Genomic DNA, 16,035 nt, shown 5'->3' on the forward strand with positions numbered 1-16,035 from the left:
TGGGAGGGGGCTGAATACACACATGGGAGGGGGCTGTATACACACATGGGGATAAAGGGCTGTATACACACATGGGAGGGGGCTGTATACACACATGGGGGGCTGTATATACACGTGGGGGGGCTGTATACACACATGGGGGAGCTGTACACAAACATGGGGGAGCTGTATACACACATGGGGGATAAAGGGCTGTATACACACACATGGGGGAGCTGTATACACACATGGGGGATAAAGGGCTGTATACACACGTGGGGGGCCTGTATACACATATGGGAGGGAGCTGTATACACACACATGGGAGGGGGCTGAATACACACATGGGAGGGGGCTGTATACACACATGGGGATAAAGGGCTGTATACACACATGGGAGGGGGCTGTATACACACATGGGGGGCTGTATATACACGTGGGGGGGCTGTATACACACGTTGGGGAGCTGTATACACACATCGGGGATAAAGGGCTGTATACACACACATGGGGGAGCTGTATACACACATGGGGGATAAAGGGCTGTATACACACATGGGGGGCCTGTATACACATATGGGAGGAAGCTGTATACACACATGGGGGGGCTGTATACACACATGGGGGGGCTGTATACACACATGGGGGATAAAGGGCTGTATACACACACATGGGGGAGCTGTATACACACATGGGGGATAAAGGGCTGTATACAGGGGCTGTATATACACGTGGGGGGGCTGTATACACACACATGGGGGAGCTGTATACACACATCGCGGATAAAGGGCTGTATACACACACGTGGGGGAGCTGTATACACACATGGGGGATGAAGGGCTGTATACACACACATGGGGGAGCTGTATACACACATCGGGGATAAAGGGCTGTATACACACGTGGGGGAGCTGTATACACATATGGGAGGGAGCTGTATACACACATGGGAGGGGGCTGTATACACACATGGGGATAAAGGGCTGAATACACACATGGGAGGGGGCTGTATACACACATGGGGATAAAGGGCTGTATACACACACATGGGGGAGCTGTATGCACACATGGGGGATAAAGGGCTGTATACACACACATGGGGGAGCTGTATACACACATGGGGGATAAAGGGCTGTATACACACTTGGGGGGGCCTGTATACACATATGGGAGGGAGCTGTATACACACACATGGGAGGGGGCTGAATACACACATGGGAGGGGGCTGAATACACACATGGGAGGGGGCTGCATACACACATGGGAGGGGGCTGTATACACACATGGGGGAGCTGTACACAAACATGGGGGAGCTGTATACACACATCGGGGATAAAGGGCTGTATACACACACATGGGGGAGCTGTATACACACATGGGGGATAAAGGGCTGTATACACACGTGGGGGGCCTGTATACACATATGGGAGGGAGCTGTATACACACACATGGGAGGGGGCTGTATACACACATGGGGATAAAGGGCTGAATACACACATGGGAGGGGGCTGAATACACACATGGGAGAGGGGGGCTATATGAGTGTGGGGAGGTAGTACAGTGTATAGTGGAGGGATGTAGTGCGGGGGAGGAAGGACAGTGTATAGTGGAGGGATGTAGTGTGGGGAGGTAGTTAAGTGTATAGTGGAGGTATGTAGTGAGGGGGAGGTAGTACAGTGTATAGTGGAGGGATGTAGTGCGGGGGAGGTAGTACAGTGTATAGTGGAGGGATGTAGTGTGAGGAGGTAGTACAGTGTATAGTGGAGGGATGTAGTGTGGGGAGGTAGTACAGTGTATAGTGGAGGGATGTAGTGTGGGGGAGGTAGTACAGTGTATAGTGGAGGGATGTAGTGTGGGGAGGTAGTACAGTGTATAGTGGAGGGATGTAGTGTGGGGGAGGTAGTACAGTGTATAGTGGAGGGATGTAGTGTGGGGAGGTAGTACAGTGTATAGTGGAAGGATGTAGTGTGGGGAGGTAGTACAGTGTATAGTGAAGGGATGTAGTGTGGGGAGGTAGTACAGTGTATAGTAGAGAGATGTAGTGTGGGGGAGGTAGTACAGTGTACTGTATAGTGGAGGGATGTAGTGTGGGGAGGTGGTACAGTGTATAGTGGAGGGATGTAGTGTGGGGAGGTGGTACAGTGTATAGTGGAGGGATGTAGTGTGGGGAGGTGGTACAGTGTATAGTGGAGGGATGTAGTGTGGGGAGGTGGTACAGTGTATAGTGGAGGGATGTAGTGTGGGGAGGTGGTACAGTGTATAGTGGAGGGATGTAGTGTGGGGAGGTGGTACAGTGTATAGTGGAGGGATGTAGTGTGGGGAGGTGGTACAGTGTATAGTGGAGGGATGTAGTGTGGGGAGGTGGTACAGTGTATAGTGGAGGGATGTAGTGTGGGGAGGTGGTACAGTGTATAGTGGAGGGATGTAGTGTGGGGAGGTGGTACAGTGTATAGTGGAGGGATGTAGTGTGGGGAGGTGGTACAGTGTATAGTGGAGGGATGTAGTGTGTGGAGGTGGTACAGTGTATAGTGGAAGGATGTAGTGTGGGGAGGTGGTACAGTGTATAGTGGAGGGATGTAGTGTGGGGAGGTGGTACAGTGTATAGTGGAGGGATGTAGTGTGGGGAGGTGGTACAGTGTATAGTGGAGGGATGTAGTGTGGGGAGGTGGTACAGTGTATAGTGGAGGGATGTAGTGTGGGGAGGTGGTACAGTGTATAGTGGAGGGATGTAGTGTGGGGAGGTGGTACAGTGTATAGTGGAGGGATGTAGTGTGGGGAGGTGGTACAGTGTATAGTGGAGGGATGTAGTGTGGGGAGGTGGTACAGTGTATAGTGGAGGGATGTAGTGTGGGGAGGTGGTACAGTGTATAGTGGAAGGATGTAGTGTGGGGAGGTGGTACAGTGTATAGTGGAGGGATGTAGAGTGGGGGAGGTGGTACAGTGTATAGTGGAGGGATGTAATGTGGGGAGGTGGTACAGTGTATAGTGGAAGGATGTAGTGTGGGGAGGTGGTACAGTGTATAGTGGAAGGATGTAGTGTGGGGAGGTGGTACAGTGTATAGTGGAAGGATGTAGTGTGGGGAGGTGGTACAGTGTATAGTGGAAGGATGTAGTGTGGGGAGGTGGTACAGTGTATAGTGGAGGGATGTAGTGTGGGGAGGTGGTACAGTGTATAGTGGAGGGATGTAGTGTGGGGAGGTAATACAATGTATAGTGGAGGGATGTAGTGTGGGGGAGGTAGTACAGTGTCTAGTGGAGGGATGTAGTGTGGGGGAGGTGGTACAGTGTATAGTGTGGGGAGGTAGTACAGTGTATAGTGGAGGGATGTAGTGTGGGGGAGGTAGTACAGTGTATAGTGGAGGGATGTAGTGTGGGGAGGTAGTACAGTGTATAGTGGAGGGATGTAGTGTGGGGGAGGTGGTACAGTGTATAGTGGAGGGATGTAGTGTGGGGGAGGTGGTACAGTGTATAGTGGAAGGATGTAGTGTGGGGAGGTGGTACAGTGTATAGTGGAGGGATGTAGTGTGGGGAGGTGGTACAGTGTATAGTGGAGGGATGTAGTGTGGGGAGGTGGTACAGTGTATAGTGGAAGGATGTAGTGTGGGGAGGTGGTACAGTGTATAGTGGAGGGATGTAGAGTGGGGGAGGTGGTACAGTGTATAGTGGAGGGATGTAATGTGGGGAGGTGGTACAGTGTATAGTGGAAGGATGTAGTGTGGGGAGGTGGTACAGTGTATAGTGGAAGGATGTAGTGTGGGGAGGTGGTACAGTGTATAGTGGAAGGATGTAGTGTGGGGAGGTGGTACAGTGTATAGTGGAAGGATGTAGTGTGGGGAGGTGGTACAGTGTATAGTGGAGGGATGTAGTGTGGGGAGGTGGTACAGTGTATAGTGGAGGGATGTAGTGTGGGGAGGTAATACAATGTATAGTGGAGGGATGTAGTGTGGGGGAGGTAGTACAGTGTCTAGTGGAGGGATGTAGTGTGGGGGAGGTGGTACAGTGTATAGTGTGGGGAGGTAGTACAGTGTATAGTGGAGGGATGTAGTGTGGGGGAGGTAGTACAGTGTATAGTGGAGGGATGTAGTGTGGGGAGGTAGTACAGTGTATAGTGGAGGGATGTAGTGTGGGGGAGGTGGTACAGTGTATAGTGGAGGGATGTAGTGTGGGGGAGGTGGTACAGTGTATAGTGGAAGGATGTAGTGTGGGGAGGTGGTACAGTGTATAGTGGAGGGATGTAGTGTGGGGAGGTGGTACAGTGTATAGTGGAGGGATGTAGTGTGGGGAGGTGGTACAGTGTATAGTGGAGGGATGTAGTGTGGGGAGGTGGTACAGTGTATAGTGGAGGGATGTAGTGTGGGGAGGTGGTACAGTGTATAGTGGAGGGATGTAGTGTGGGGAGGTGGTACAGTGTATAGTGGAGGGATGTAGTGTGGGGAGGTGGTACAGTGTATAGTGGAGGGATGTAGTGTGGGGAGGTGGTACAGTGTATAGTGGAAGGATGTAGTGTGGGGAGGTGGTACAGTGTATAGTGGAGGGATGTAGTGTGGGGAGGTGGTACAGTGTATAGTGGAGGGATGTAGTGTGGTGAGGTGGTACAGTGTATAGTGGAGGGATGTAGTGTGGTGAGGTGGTACAGTGTATAGTGGAGGGATGTAGTGTGGGGAGGTGGTACAGTGTATAGTGGAGGGATGTAGAGTGGGGAGGTGGTACAGTGTATAGTGGAGGGATGTAGTGTGGGGAGGTGGTACAGTGTATAGTGGAGGGATGTAGTGTGGGGAGGTGGTACAGTGTATAGTGGAGGGATGTAGTGTGGGGAGGTGGTACAGTGTATAGTGGAAGGATGTAGTGTGGGGAGGTGGTACAGTGTATAGTGGAGGGATGTAGTGTGGGGAGGTGGTACAGTGTATAGTGGAGGGATGTAGTGTGGGGAGGTGGTACAGTGTATAGTGGAGGGATGTAGTGTGGGGAGGTGGTACAGTGTATAGTGGAGGGATGTAGTGTGGGGAGGTGGTACAGTGTATAGTGGAAGGCTGTACGGTGGGGAGGTGGTACAGTGTATAGTGGAAGGATGTTGTGTGGGGAGGTGGTACAGTGTATAGTGGAAGGATGTAGTGTGGGGAGGTGGTACAGTGTATAGTGGAAGGATGTAGTGTGGGGAGGTGGTACAGTGTATAGTGGAGGGATGTAGTGTGGGGAGGTGGTACAGTGTATAGTGGAGGGATGTAGTGTGGGGAGGTGGTACAGTGTATAGTGGAGGGATGTAGTGTGGGGAGGTGGTACAGTGTATAGTGGAGGGATGTAGTGTGGGGAGGTGGTACAGTGTATAGTGGAGGGATGTAGTGTGGGGGAGGTGGTACAGTGTATAGTGGAAGGATGTAGTGTGGGGAGGTGGTACAGTGTATAGTGAAGGGATGTAGTGTGGGGAGGTGGTACAGTGTATAGTGGAGGGATGTAGTGTGGGGAGGTGGTACAGTGTATAGTGGAGGGATGTAGTGTGGGGAGGTGGTACAGTGTATAGTGGAGGGATGTAGTGTGGGGAGGTGGTACAGTGTATAGTGGAGGGATGTAGTGTGGGGGACGTAGTACAGTGTATAGTGGAGGGATGTAGTGTGGGGAGGTGGTACAGTGTATAGTGGAGGGATGTAGTGTGGGGGACGTGGTACAGTGTATAGTGGAGGGATGTAGTGTGGGGAGGTGGTACAGTGTATAGTGGAGGGATGTAGTGTGGGGGACGTGGTACAGTGTATAGTGGAAGGATGTAGTGTGGGGAGGTAGTACAGTGTATAGTGTGGGGAGGTAGTACAGTGTATAGTGTGGGGAGGTAGTAAAGTGTATAGTGTGGGGAGGTAGTACAGTGTATAGTGTGGGGAGGTAGTACAGTGTATAGTGTGGGGAGGTAGTACAGTGTATAGTGTGGGGAGGTAGTACAGTGTATAGTGTGGTGAGGTAGTACAGTGTATAGTGTGGGGAGGTAGTACAGTGTATAGTGTGGGGAGGTAGTACAGTGTATAGTGTGGGGAGGTAGTACAGTGTATAGTGTGGGGAGGTAGTACAGTGTATAGTGTGGGGAGGTAGTAAAGTGTATAGTGTGGGGAGGTAGTAAAGTGGATAGTGTGGGGAGGTAGTACAGTGTATAGTGTGGGGAGGTAGTACAGTGTATAGTGTGGGGAGGTAGTACAGTGGATAGTGTGGGGAGGTAGTACAGTGTATAGTGTGGTGAGGTAGTACAGTGTATAGTGTGGGGAGGTAGTACAGTGTATAGTGTGGGGAGGTAGTACAGTGTATAGTGTGGGGAGGTAGTACAGTGTATAGTGTGGGGAGGTAGTACAGTGTATAGTGTGGGGAGGTAGTACAGTGTATAGTGTGGGGAGGTAGTAAAGTGTATAGTGTGGGGAGGTAGTACAGTGTATAGTGTGGGGAGGTAGTACAGTGTATAGTGTGGGGAGGTAGTAAAGTGTATAGTGTGGGGAGGTAGTACAGTGTATAGTGTGGGGAGGTAGTACAGTGTATAGTGTGGGGAGGTAGTAAAGTGTATAGTGTGGGGAGGTAGTACAGTGTATAGTGTGGGGAGGTAGTAAAGTGTATAGTGTGGGGAGGTAGTACAGTGTATAGTGTGGGGAGGTAGTAAAGTGTATAGTGTGGGGAGGTAGTACAGTGTATAGTGTGGGGAGGTAGTACAGTGTATAGTGTGGGGAGGTAGTAAAGTGTATAGTGTGGGGAGGTAGTACAGTGTATAGTGTGGGGAGGTAGTACAGTGTATAGTGTGGGGAGGTAGTACAGTGTATAGTGTGGGGAGGTAGTAAAGTGTATAGTGTGGGGAGGTAGTACAGTGTATAGTGTGGGGAGGTAGTACAGTGTATAGTGTGGGGAGGTAGTAAAGTGTATAGTGTGGGGAGGTAGTAAAGTGTATAGTGTGGGGAGGTAGTAAAGTGTATAGTGTGGGGAGGTAGTACAGTGTATAGTGTGGGGAGGTAGTACAGTGTATAGTGTGGGGAGGTAGTAAAGTGTATAGTGTGGGGAGGTAGTAAAGTGTATAGTGTGGGGAGGTAGTACAGTGTATAGTGTGGGGAGGTAGTACAGTGTATAGTGTGGGGAGGTAGTAAAGTGTATAGTGTGGGGAGGTAGTACAATGTACTTCATCCAGTAGCAGTGACAACAGAATAATGAGTTTCCCTCCTGAGATGAGGACCCCTAGTGAGGGAGGTTTGTATAATGAGGACACAGGAGCTGATGCAGGGAGGGGGGAGGTGTAACTAGTGCAGAGGGTTAGATTAGGGAGGGGCGCATCCCAGCTCAGATGTAATGTGCTGTGTAAGATATAGCTGCCCAGCATGTATATAGGCTACATGCAGACATCCAGTTACCCTGCAGCCTCAATCCCCCTGTGCAGTGTAAGATAAAGCTGCCCAGCATTTATATAGGCTACATGCAGACATCCAGTTACCCTGCAGCCACAATCCCCCTGTGCAGTGTAAGATATAGCTGCCCAGCATTTATATAGGCTACATGCAGACATCCAGTTACCCTGCAGCCGCAATCTCCCTGTGTAGGGAAGGGATATACAATGTACTGAGAATCAGCCCCAGCATACGGGAGATGGTGACTGTAATGTAACACCTCCTCTTCCCTGGCATGGGTTCCTGTAGGGGGGGGTCACCGAGATGAGTCTGTGAGGGGGTGTCCCCAGGGTGGGTCTATAAGGCAGGGTGTCTCTAGGGTGGGTCTCTTGGGCTGTCTCTAGCTGGGAACCAGGAAGTTGTGTCTGGCAGAGAGACAGAGACACAATGAAGAAGTCATCCAGGTACATACATTGTGTCACTATGTCACAGGCTGTGTGTCTGTGTCACTATGTCACAGGCTGTGTGTCTGTCACTATGTCACAGGCTGTGTGTCTGTGTCACTATGTCACAGGCTGTGTGTCTGTGTCACTATGTCACAGGCTGTGTGTCTGTCACTATGTCACAGGCTGTGTGTCTGTGTCACTATGTCACAGGCTGTGTGTCTGTGTCACTATGTCACAGGCTGTGTGTTTGTCACTATGTCACAGGCTGTGTGTCTGTGTCACTATGTCACAGGCTGTGTGTCTGTCACTATGTCACAGGCCGTGTGTCTGTGTCACTATGTCACAGGCCGTGTGTCTGTGTCACTATGTCACAGGCTGTGTGTCTGTGTCACTATGTCACAGGCTGTGTGTTTGTCACTATGTCACAGGCTGTGTGTCTGTGTCACTATGTCACAGGCCGTGTGTCTGTCACTAGGTCACAGGCCGTGTGTCTGTGTCACTAGGTCACAGGCCGTGTGTCTGTGTCACTATGTCACAGGCCGTGTGTCTGTGTCACTATGTCACAGGCCGTGTGTCTGTGTCACTATGTCACAGGCTGTGTGTCTGTGTCACTATGTCACAGGCTGTGTGTCTGTCACTATATCACAGGCTGTGTGTCTGTGTCACTATGTCACAGGCTGTGTGTCTGTGTCACTATGTCACAGGCTGTGTGTCTGTGTCACTATGTCACAGGCTGTGTGTCTGTGTCACTATGTCACAGGCTGTGTGTCTGTGTCACTATGTCACAGGCTGTGTGTCTGTGTCACTATGTCACAGGCTGTGTGTCTGTGTCACTATGTCACAGGCTGTGTGTCTGTGTCACTATGTCACAGGCTGTGTGTCTGTGTCACTAGGTCACAGGCTGTGTGTCTGTGTCACTATGTAACAGGCTGTGTGTTTGTCACTAGGTCACAGGCTGTGTGTCTGTGTCACTATGTAACAGGCTGTGTGTTTGTCACTATGTCACAGGCTGTGTGTCTGTGTCACTAGGTCACAGGCTGTGTGTCTGTGTCACTAGGTCACAGGCTGTGTGTCTGTGTCACTATGTCACAGGCTGTGTGTTTGTCACTATGTCACAGGCTGTGTGTCTGTGTCACTAGGTCACAGGCTGTGTGTCTGTGTCACTAGGTCACAGGCTGTGTGTTTGTCACTATGTCACAGGCTGTGTGTCTGTGTCACTATGTCACAGGCTGTGTGTTTGTCACTATGTCACAGGCTGTGTGTCTGTGTCACTATGTCACAGGCTGTGTGTCTGTGTCACTATGTCACAGGCTGTGTGTCTGTGTCACTAGGTCACAGGTTGTGTGTCTGTGTCACTAGGTCACAGGCTGTGTGTCTGTGTCACTAGGTCACAGGCTGTGTGTTTGTCACTATGTCACAGGCTGTGTGTCTGTGTCACTATGTCACAGGCTGTGTGTTTGTCACTATGTCACAGGCTGTGTGTCTGTGTCACTATGTCACAGGCTGTGTGTCTGTGTCACTAGGTCACAGGCTGTGTGTCTGTGTCACTAGGTCACAGGCTGTGTGTCTGTGTCACTAGGTCACAGGCTGTGTGTCTGTGTCACTAGGTCACAGGCTGTGTGTCTGTGTCACTATGTCACAGGCTGTGTGTCTGTGTCACTATGTCACAGGCTGTGTCTGTCACAACATAACTTTGTGTTATTCTCTCTCTTCACAGCAAAAGCAAACAGGTTGTGTTCTACCCCGGTGAGTGCTGAGTGTTCTTATTACCATGCAGTAAGTGTTCTACATAGAGATAGCAGCAGACACCCACAGTCCTGTATGTAGTTACTAAGTTACTTATATAGCACCACACGGTCCTGTATGTAGTTACTAAGTTACTTATATAGCACCACACAGTCCTGTGTGTAGTTACTAAGTTACTTATATAGCACCACACAGTCCTCTATGTATTTACTAAGTTACTTATATAGCACCACACAGTCCTGTATGTATTTACTAAGTTACTTATATAGCACCACACAGTCCTGTATGTAGTTACTAAGTTACTTATATAGCACCACACGGTCCTGTATGTATTTACTAAGTTACTTATATAGCACCACACAGTCCTGTATGTATTTACTAAGTTACTTATATAGCACCACACAGTCCTGTATGTATTTACTAAGTTACTTATATAGCACCACACAGTCCTGTATGTATTTACTAAGTTACTTATATAGCACCACACAGTCCTGTATGTATTTACTAAGTTACTTATATAGCAGCACACAGTCCTGTATGTAGTTACTAAGTTACTTATATAGCACCACACGGTCCTGTATGTAGTTACTAAGTTACTTATATAGCACCACACGGTCCTGTATGTAGTTACTAAGTTACTTATATAGCACCACACAGTCCTGTATGTAGTTACTAAGTTACTTATATAGCACCACACAGTCCTGTATGTATTTACTAAGTTACTTATATAGCACCACACAGTCCTGTATGTAGTTACTAAGTTACTTATATAGCACCACACGGTCCTGTATGTATTTACTAAGTTACTTATATAGCACCACACAGTCCTGTATGTATTTACTAAGTTACTTATATAGCACCACACAGTCCTGTATGTAGTTACTAAGTTACTTATATAGCACCACACGGTCCTGTATGTATTTACTAAGTTACTTATATAGCACCACACAGTCCTGTATGTAGTTACTAAGTTACTTATATAGCACCACACAGTCCTGTATGTAGTTACTAAGTTACTTATATAGCACCACACGGTCCTGTATGTAGTTACTAAGTTACTTATATAGCACCACACAGTCCTGTATGTAGTTACTAAGTTACTTATATAGCACCACACAGTCCTGTATGTATTTACTAAGTTACTTATATAGCACCACACAGTCCTGTATGTATTTACTAAGTTACTTATATACCACCACACAGTCCTGTATGTATTTACTAAGTTACTTATATAGCACCACACAGCCCTGTATGTAATTACTAAGTTACTTATATAGCACCACACAGTCCTGTATGTAGTTACTAAGTTACTTATATAGCACCACACAGCCCTGTATGTATTTACTAAGTTACTTATATAGCACCACACAGTCCTGTATGTAGTTACTAAGTTACTTATATAGCACCACACAGTCCTGTATGTAGTTACTAAGTTACTTATATAGCACCACACAGTCCTGTATGTAGTTACTAAGTTACTTATATAGCACCACACAGTCCTGTATGTAGTTACTAAGTTACTTATATAGCACCACACAGTCCTGTATGTAGTTACTAAGTTACTTATATAGCACCACACAGTCCTGTATGTAGTTACTAAGTTACTTATATAGCACCACACAGTCCTGTATGTAGTTACTAAGTTACTTATATAGCACCACACAGTCCTGTATGTAGTTACTAAGTTACTTATATAGCACCACACGGTCCTGTATGTATTTACTAAGTTACTTATATAGCACCACACAGTCCTGTATGTAGTTACTAAGTTACTTATATAGCACCACACAGTCCTCTATGTATTTACTAAGTTACTTATATAGCACCACACGGTCCTGTATGTATTTACTAAGTTACTTATATAGCACCACACGGTCCTGTATGTATTTACTAAGTTACTTATATAGCACCACACGGTCCTCTATGTATTTACTAAGTTACTTATATAGCACCACACGGTCCTGTATGTATTTACTAAGTTACTTATATAGCACCACACGGTCCTGTATGTATTTACTAAGTTACTTATATAGCACCACACGGTCCTCTATGTATTTACTAAGTTACTTATATAGCACCACACGGTCCTCTATGTATTTACTAAGTTACTTATATAGCACCACACGGTCCTGTATGTATTTACTAAGTTACTTATATAGCACCACACGGTCCTGTATGTAGTTACTAAGTTACTTATATACCACCACACAGTCCTGTATGTAGTTACTAAGTTACTTATATAGCACCACACGGTCCTGTATGTAGTTACTAAGTTACTTATATAGCACCACACAGCCCTGTATGTAGTTACTAAGTTACTTATATAGCACCACACGGTCCTGTGTGTAGTTACTAAGTTACTTATATAGCACCACACAGTCCTGTATGTAGTTACTAAGTTACTTATATAGCACCACACAGTCCTGTATGTATTTACTAAGTTACTTATATAGCACCACACAGTCCTGTATGTAGTTACTAAGTTACTTATATAGCACCACACAGTCCTGTATGTAGTTACTAAGTTACTTATATAGCACCACACAGTCCTGTATGTAGTTACTAAGTTACTTATATAGCACCACACAGTCCTGTATGTAGTTACTAAGTTACTTATATAGCACCACACGGTCCTGTATGTATTTACTAAGTTACTTATATAGCACCACACAGTCCTGTATGTAGTTACTAAGTTACTTATATAGCACCACACAGTCCTGTATGTATTTACTAAGTTACTTATATAGCACCACACAGCCCTGTATGTATTTACTAAGTTACTTATATAGCACCACACAGTCCTGTATGTAGTTACTAAGTTACTTATATAGCACCACACAGTCCTGTATGTAGTTACTAAGTTACTTATATAGCACCACACAGTCCTGTATGTAGTTACTAAGTTACTTATATAGCACCACACAGTCCTGTATGTATTTACTAAGTTACTTATATAGCACCACACAGCCCTGTATGTAGTTACTAAGTTACTTATATAGCACCACACAGTCCTGTATGTATTTACTAAGTTACTTATATAGCACCACACAGTCCTGTATGTAGTTACTAAGTTACTTATATAGCACCACACAGTCCTGTATGTATTTACTAAGTTACTTATATAGCACCACACAGTCCTGTATGTTTCTACTTCAGGGTCCATAGGGGTCCACAGGGTGACCTTGGGGTATAGCTGGATCCTGGATCCTCGGGCACCACGGAGTTGAAGTTTTTAGCTGCTCCCAGGATGCACTTGGGTCCAACCTCCCCTATACCCCGCCCCCGAGCCACAGGCACCTCAGTTTAAGATGGTGCCCGGCCGGAGTCGGGTCACCCTGCGGGGGGTGGGCTGCAGGAGCAGCCCCCTAAAGCTTTTTTATTTAACTAGGTCAAATTTTTTATTTTTTTTATTTTTTAGTTTTTTTCTCTAGAGCAGCAGCGCTGGGCTGTCTGTACAGACGCCCACGCTGCCGCTCCTTCTCCCTGCTGGCTCCGCGACGCCAGCACTGAAGTGGGGATCGCGGTGGGGGAAGCCAGAGTCTGTACTAGCTGGACTCTGGTTTCTCCCGGGACCGCTGCCGGAAGACGCCGGGGAGATTAAGGTAAGCCGCGCACCGCTGATTAGCGGCGGTGCGCGGGTTCCTTTTAAATGCAGTCCCATGCCCCCGGTCTAGGGGACAGACCGGGGGCGCTAGCAGTGGCGGCGGGCCCCCCCTCCAGCGGAGGCATACCCCGCCAGACCACTAGACCACCAGGGTAAATAAACGGCAAGCGGGGTGCCGGCAACCCGGGGGTTAAATTTGCTAGCCAGGGGAGGAAGCCTTCCCTGTCTAGCGGCTCCTCCCCTCAGCTCAGCACGCCTTTCAGCACAGAGTCTGGCGTCGCTGAGCTGGAGATACTCGGCCACTCCTCCTCTGAGGTCTCCAGCAGCCATTTTCTTCTAGTGGCAGCGCAGATACTCGGGGAGCACGCGGACCGGTCCCCCTGTGTACCTATCCCCTGCAAAAGGACAGTGTACACAGCGCTATAGCCCTCCCAGACACTGAATCTGGGAGGGTGATTGTAGTGGAAAGGTGCAGTGAGTATATCTTCCTGCATGGTATGTGACTTTTGCTAGTGCTGCCTGTCTGTGTCTTTTTTCTACTTACTGTCAGCCTATACCTATCCCTTTCCTTCTCCTACAAGCCCTACAGGTGTGCGGGGGAAGGGTGTTTCTACTGACCTCACTTACATAGAGCACGTATTTGTGAGGTCCGTCACATACAGTTGTGTGCTACACAGTACCATATTGTGGGCTGTTGTTCAGCACACTGGTGAGTGCGCACGTTTTCTTCCTAAGTCATGTCTGAGGAGGAGATTGAGCACTCCGGGGCTCCGGTATTGTTCTCCTGCAGGCGCTGTTCTGCAGGAGTGGATAGGGAGGATTTGTCACAGGACGGCCTGTGCGGACGGTGCCAGGCGGTCCCTGGTATGTCTAAACCTCCTATGTCGCAGGAGCCACCATGGGCGATGTTTTCCCAGGTGCTGTTGTCCATCGCGGACCGTCTGTCGGTCCCGACTGCCGCCCCTACTAGGGCGTTGCCTCAGCCAGCCATCCCCCATTCCCCGGGTGTCCCACAATTATTTCAGACTCCCCCGGGGTCTCAGCCTGTTGGTCCCTATGCGGGGTTGCCAATGTATATACAGTCCGCCCCTGTGGCGCAGCAGGCTGTGGTGCCGTTTCAGGCTCCTGGGGCAGCTCCTCCACCCTGGGTGGATACGCTTTCCCACACTGTCCAAGATTTGGCGGCAGCATCTTCGGCTTTTTAGTCGATGTTGCGCAGTGACGTGTCCTCCAGGGCGTCTAAACGCACAGTTATGGCGCAGGCTGCGCACTTTTCGGACTCTGAGGGGTCCTCGGATGATGGTGAGGTGCAGGATGACTCAGCCTCAGATGCCTCAGTCCAGGAGTTAGACACTAAGTCTTCCATCAATGTGCGGGCTCTGGTTAGGGTGGTGCAGGCCATTCTTCTGATTGAGGATGAGGCACCCGCTCCCAAGTCGAGGTATCCTAGTTTTAAAAAAAAAAAGCTAAGGTTCCTTCTGCAGCATTCCCCTTGTCTGATCAGTTGACTGATCACATGGCGGTGGCCTGGCAGACACCCAGTAAGCGATTCCTGCCACAGAAACGCTTGGCGTCCAATTATCCATTTCCAGAAGCGCATTGTAAGAAATGGGAAACTCAGCCTGCGGTTGATTCCCATGTCACACGCCTCATCAGGAGTGCTACTTTGCCATTGCCGTCTATATCCTCGCTGAAGGATCCTACGGACAGGAAGGTGGAGACTTGTCTAAAGTCTATTTATTCTCTATCAGGGGCTGTAGCCCGGCCGTCCATGGCCATCTCCTGGGTGGCCAAGGCCATTGAGGGGTGGGCCAACGCCTTGGAGGACACGTTTACGGATGAAGCTCCGGATGTCCAGAGGGCGTTGTTAGGACAGATGAGAGATGCCGCCTCTTACATTGGAGAAGCATCTTTGGATGCTAGCCTGCTGACCTCTAGGGTTTCGGCGGCAGCAGTGTCTGCTCGCAGATCCTTGTGGTTGAGGTCTTGGAGAGCAGACGCGGATTCAAAGAAAGGCTTGGAGGCCTTACCTTTTAATGGAGAGTTACTATTTGGTCCGGACCTGGACAAAATAGTAGATACCCTGGCAAAATCCAAGTCAGCCTTCCTCCCTTCAGCTGCTACACCTGCTAAGGTCCGGAGCTCGGCCTTTCGTTCCTTTCGGGTTCAGGGCAAGGCAAAGGGTCAGTCCTTCCCGAGGCAGTCCGCACCCAAGACCGCCTCAAAGCCAAAGCAGCAAGCCTGGAGTGCTAGGCGCCCTTCTTCCAAGCAAGAAGATAAGCCTTCTGTGTGATGGGACGGGCCTCCCTCTGGGGGACCCCAGAGTGGGAGGCCGACTTCTTCAATTCGCCCAGTGCTGGCACAATACCACCACGGATGCCTGGGTGCGAGAAGTGGTCTCCCAGGGGTACGCCCTGTCTTTTCGGCACAGGCCGCCTCGCCAGTTTTTTTGCACAAGTCCTTCTCAGGACAATACCAAGGCCTTGCAGGTTCAGGAAGCCATAGAGGCCTTGCTGACGGCGGGGGTCATTATACCCGTACCACAGTCTCAACGTGGGATGGGGTATTACTCTAGGCTGTTTCTGGTGCAGAAACCCAATGGCTCTCATCGCCCCATCCTCAGTTTGAAGTCCCTGAACAGGTTTCTCAGGGTTCCCAAATTCAGGATGGAAACTTTGCGTTCCATCACTTTGGCGATGGAACCGGGGGATTATATGGTCTCTCTGGATATCCAGGACGCCTACCTCCATGTACCTATAGCAGCATCGTACCAACGGTTTCTGCGGTTTGCTATTCTCCACAACCACTACCAATTCAGGGCTCTACCCTTTGATCTCTCCACGGCACCAAGGGTATTTACCAAGGTGATGGCGGTCATGGCGGCTCACCTTCGGAGCCAGGGGATACGGTTGCTACCGTATCT

At 48.9% G+C, this 16,035-nt stretch overlaps 1 protein-coding gene across 1 annotated transcript in view; it reads left to right on the forward strand.

Moving 5' to 3' along the window:
• EML2 (EMAP like 2) overlaps positions 1-16,035 on the forward strand; it is a gene marked incomplete at its 3' end in the record, with an annotated part of 83,412 nt that overhangs the window by 46,043 nt on the left and 21,334 nt on the right. The window contains exon 5 of the mRNA XM_088464576.1: positions 9,480-9,508. Within this exon, the coding sequence (XP_088320702.1) occupies positions 9,480-9,508 (29 nt within the window). The remainder of the gene's footprint in view (positions 1-9,479; positions 9,509-16,035) is intronic.

The sequence above is a fragment of the Taudactylus pleione genome, unplaced genomic scaffold, assembly GCF_031769625.1.
Source record: "Taudactylus pleione unplaced genomic scaffold, aTauple2 ptg001691l, whole genome shotgun sequence".
NCBI classification, from domain to species: Eukaryota; Metazoa; Chordata; class Amphibia; order Anura; family Myobatrachidae; genus Taudactylus; species Taudactylus pleione.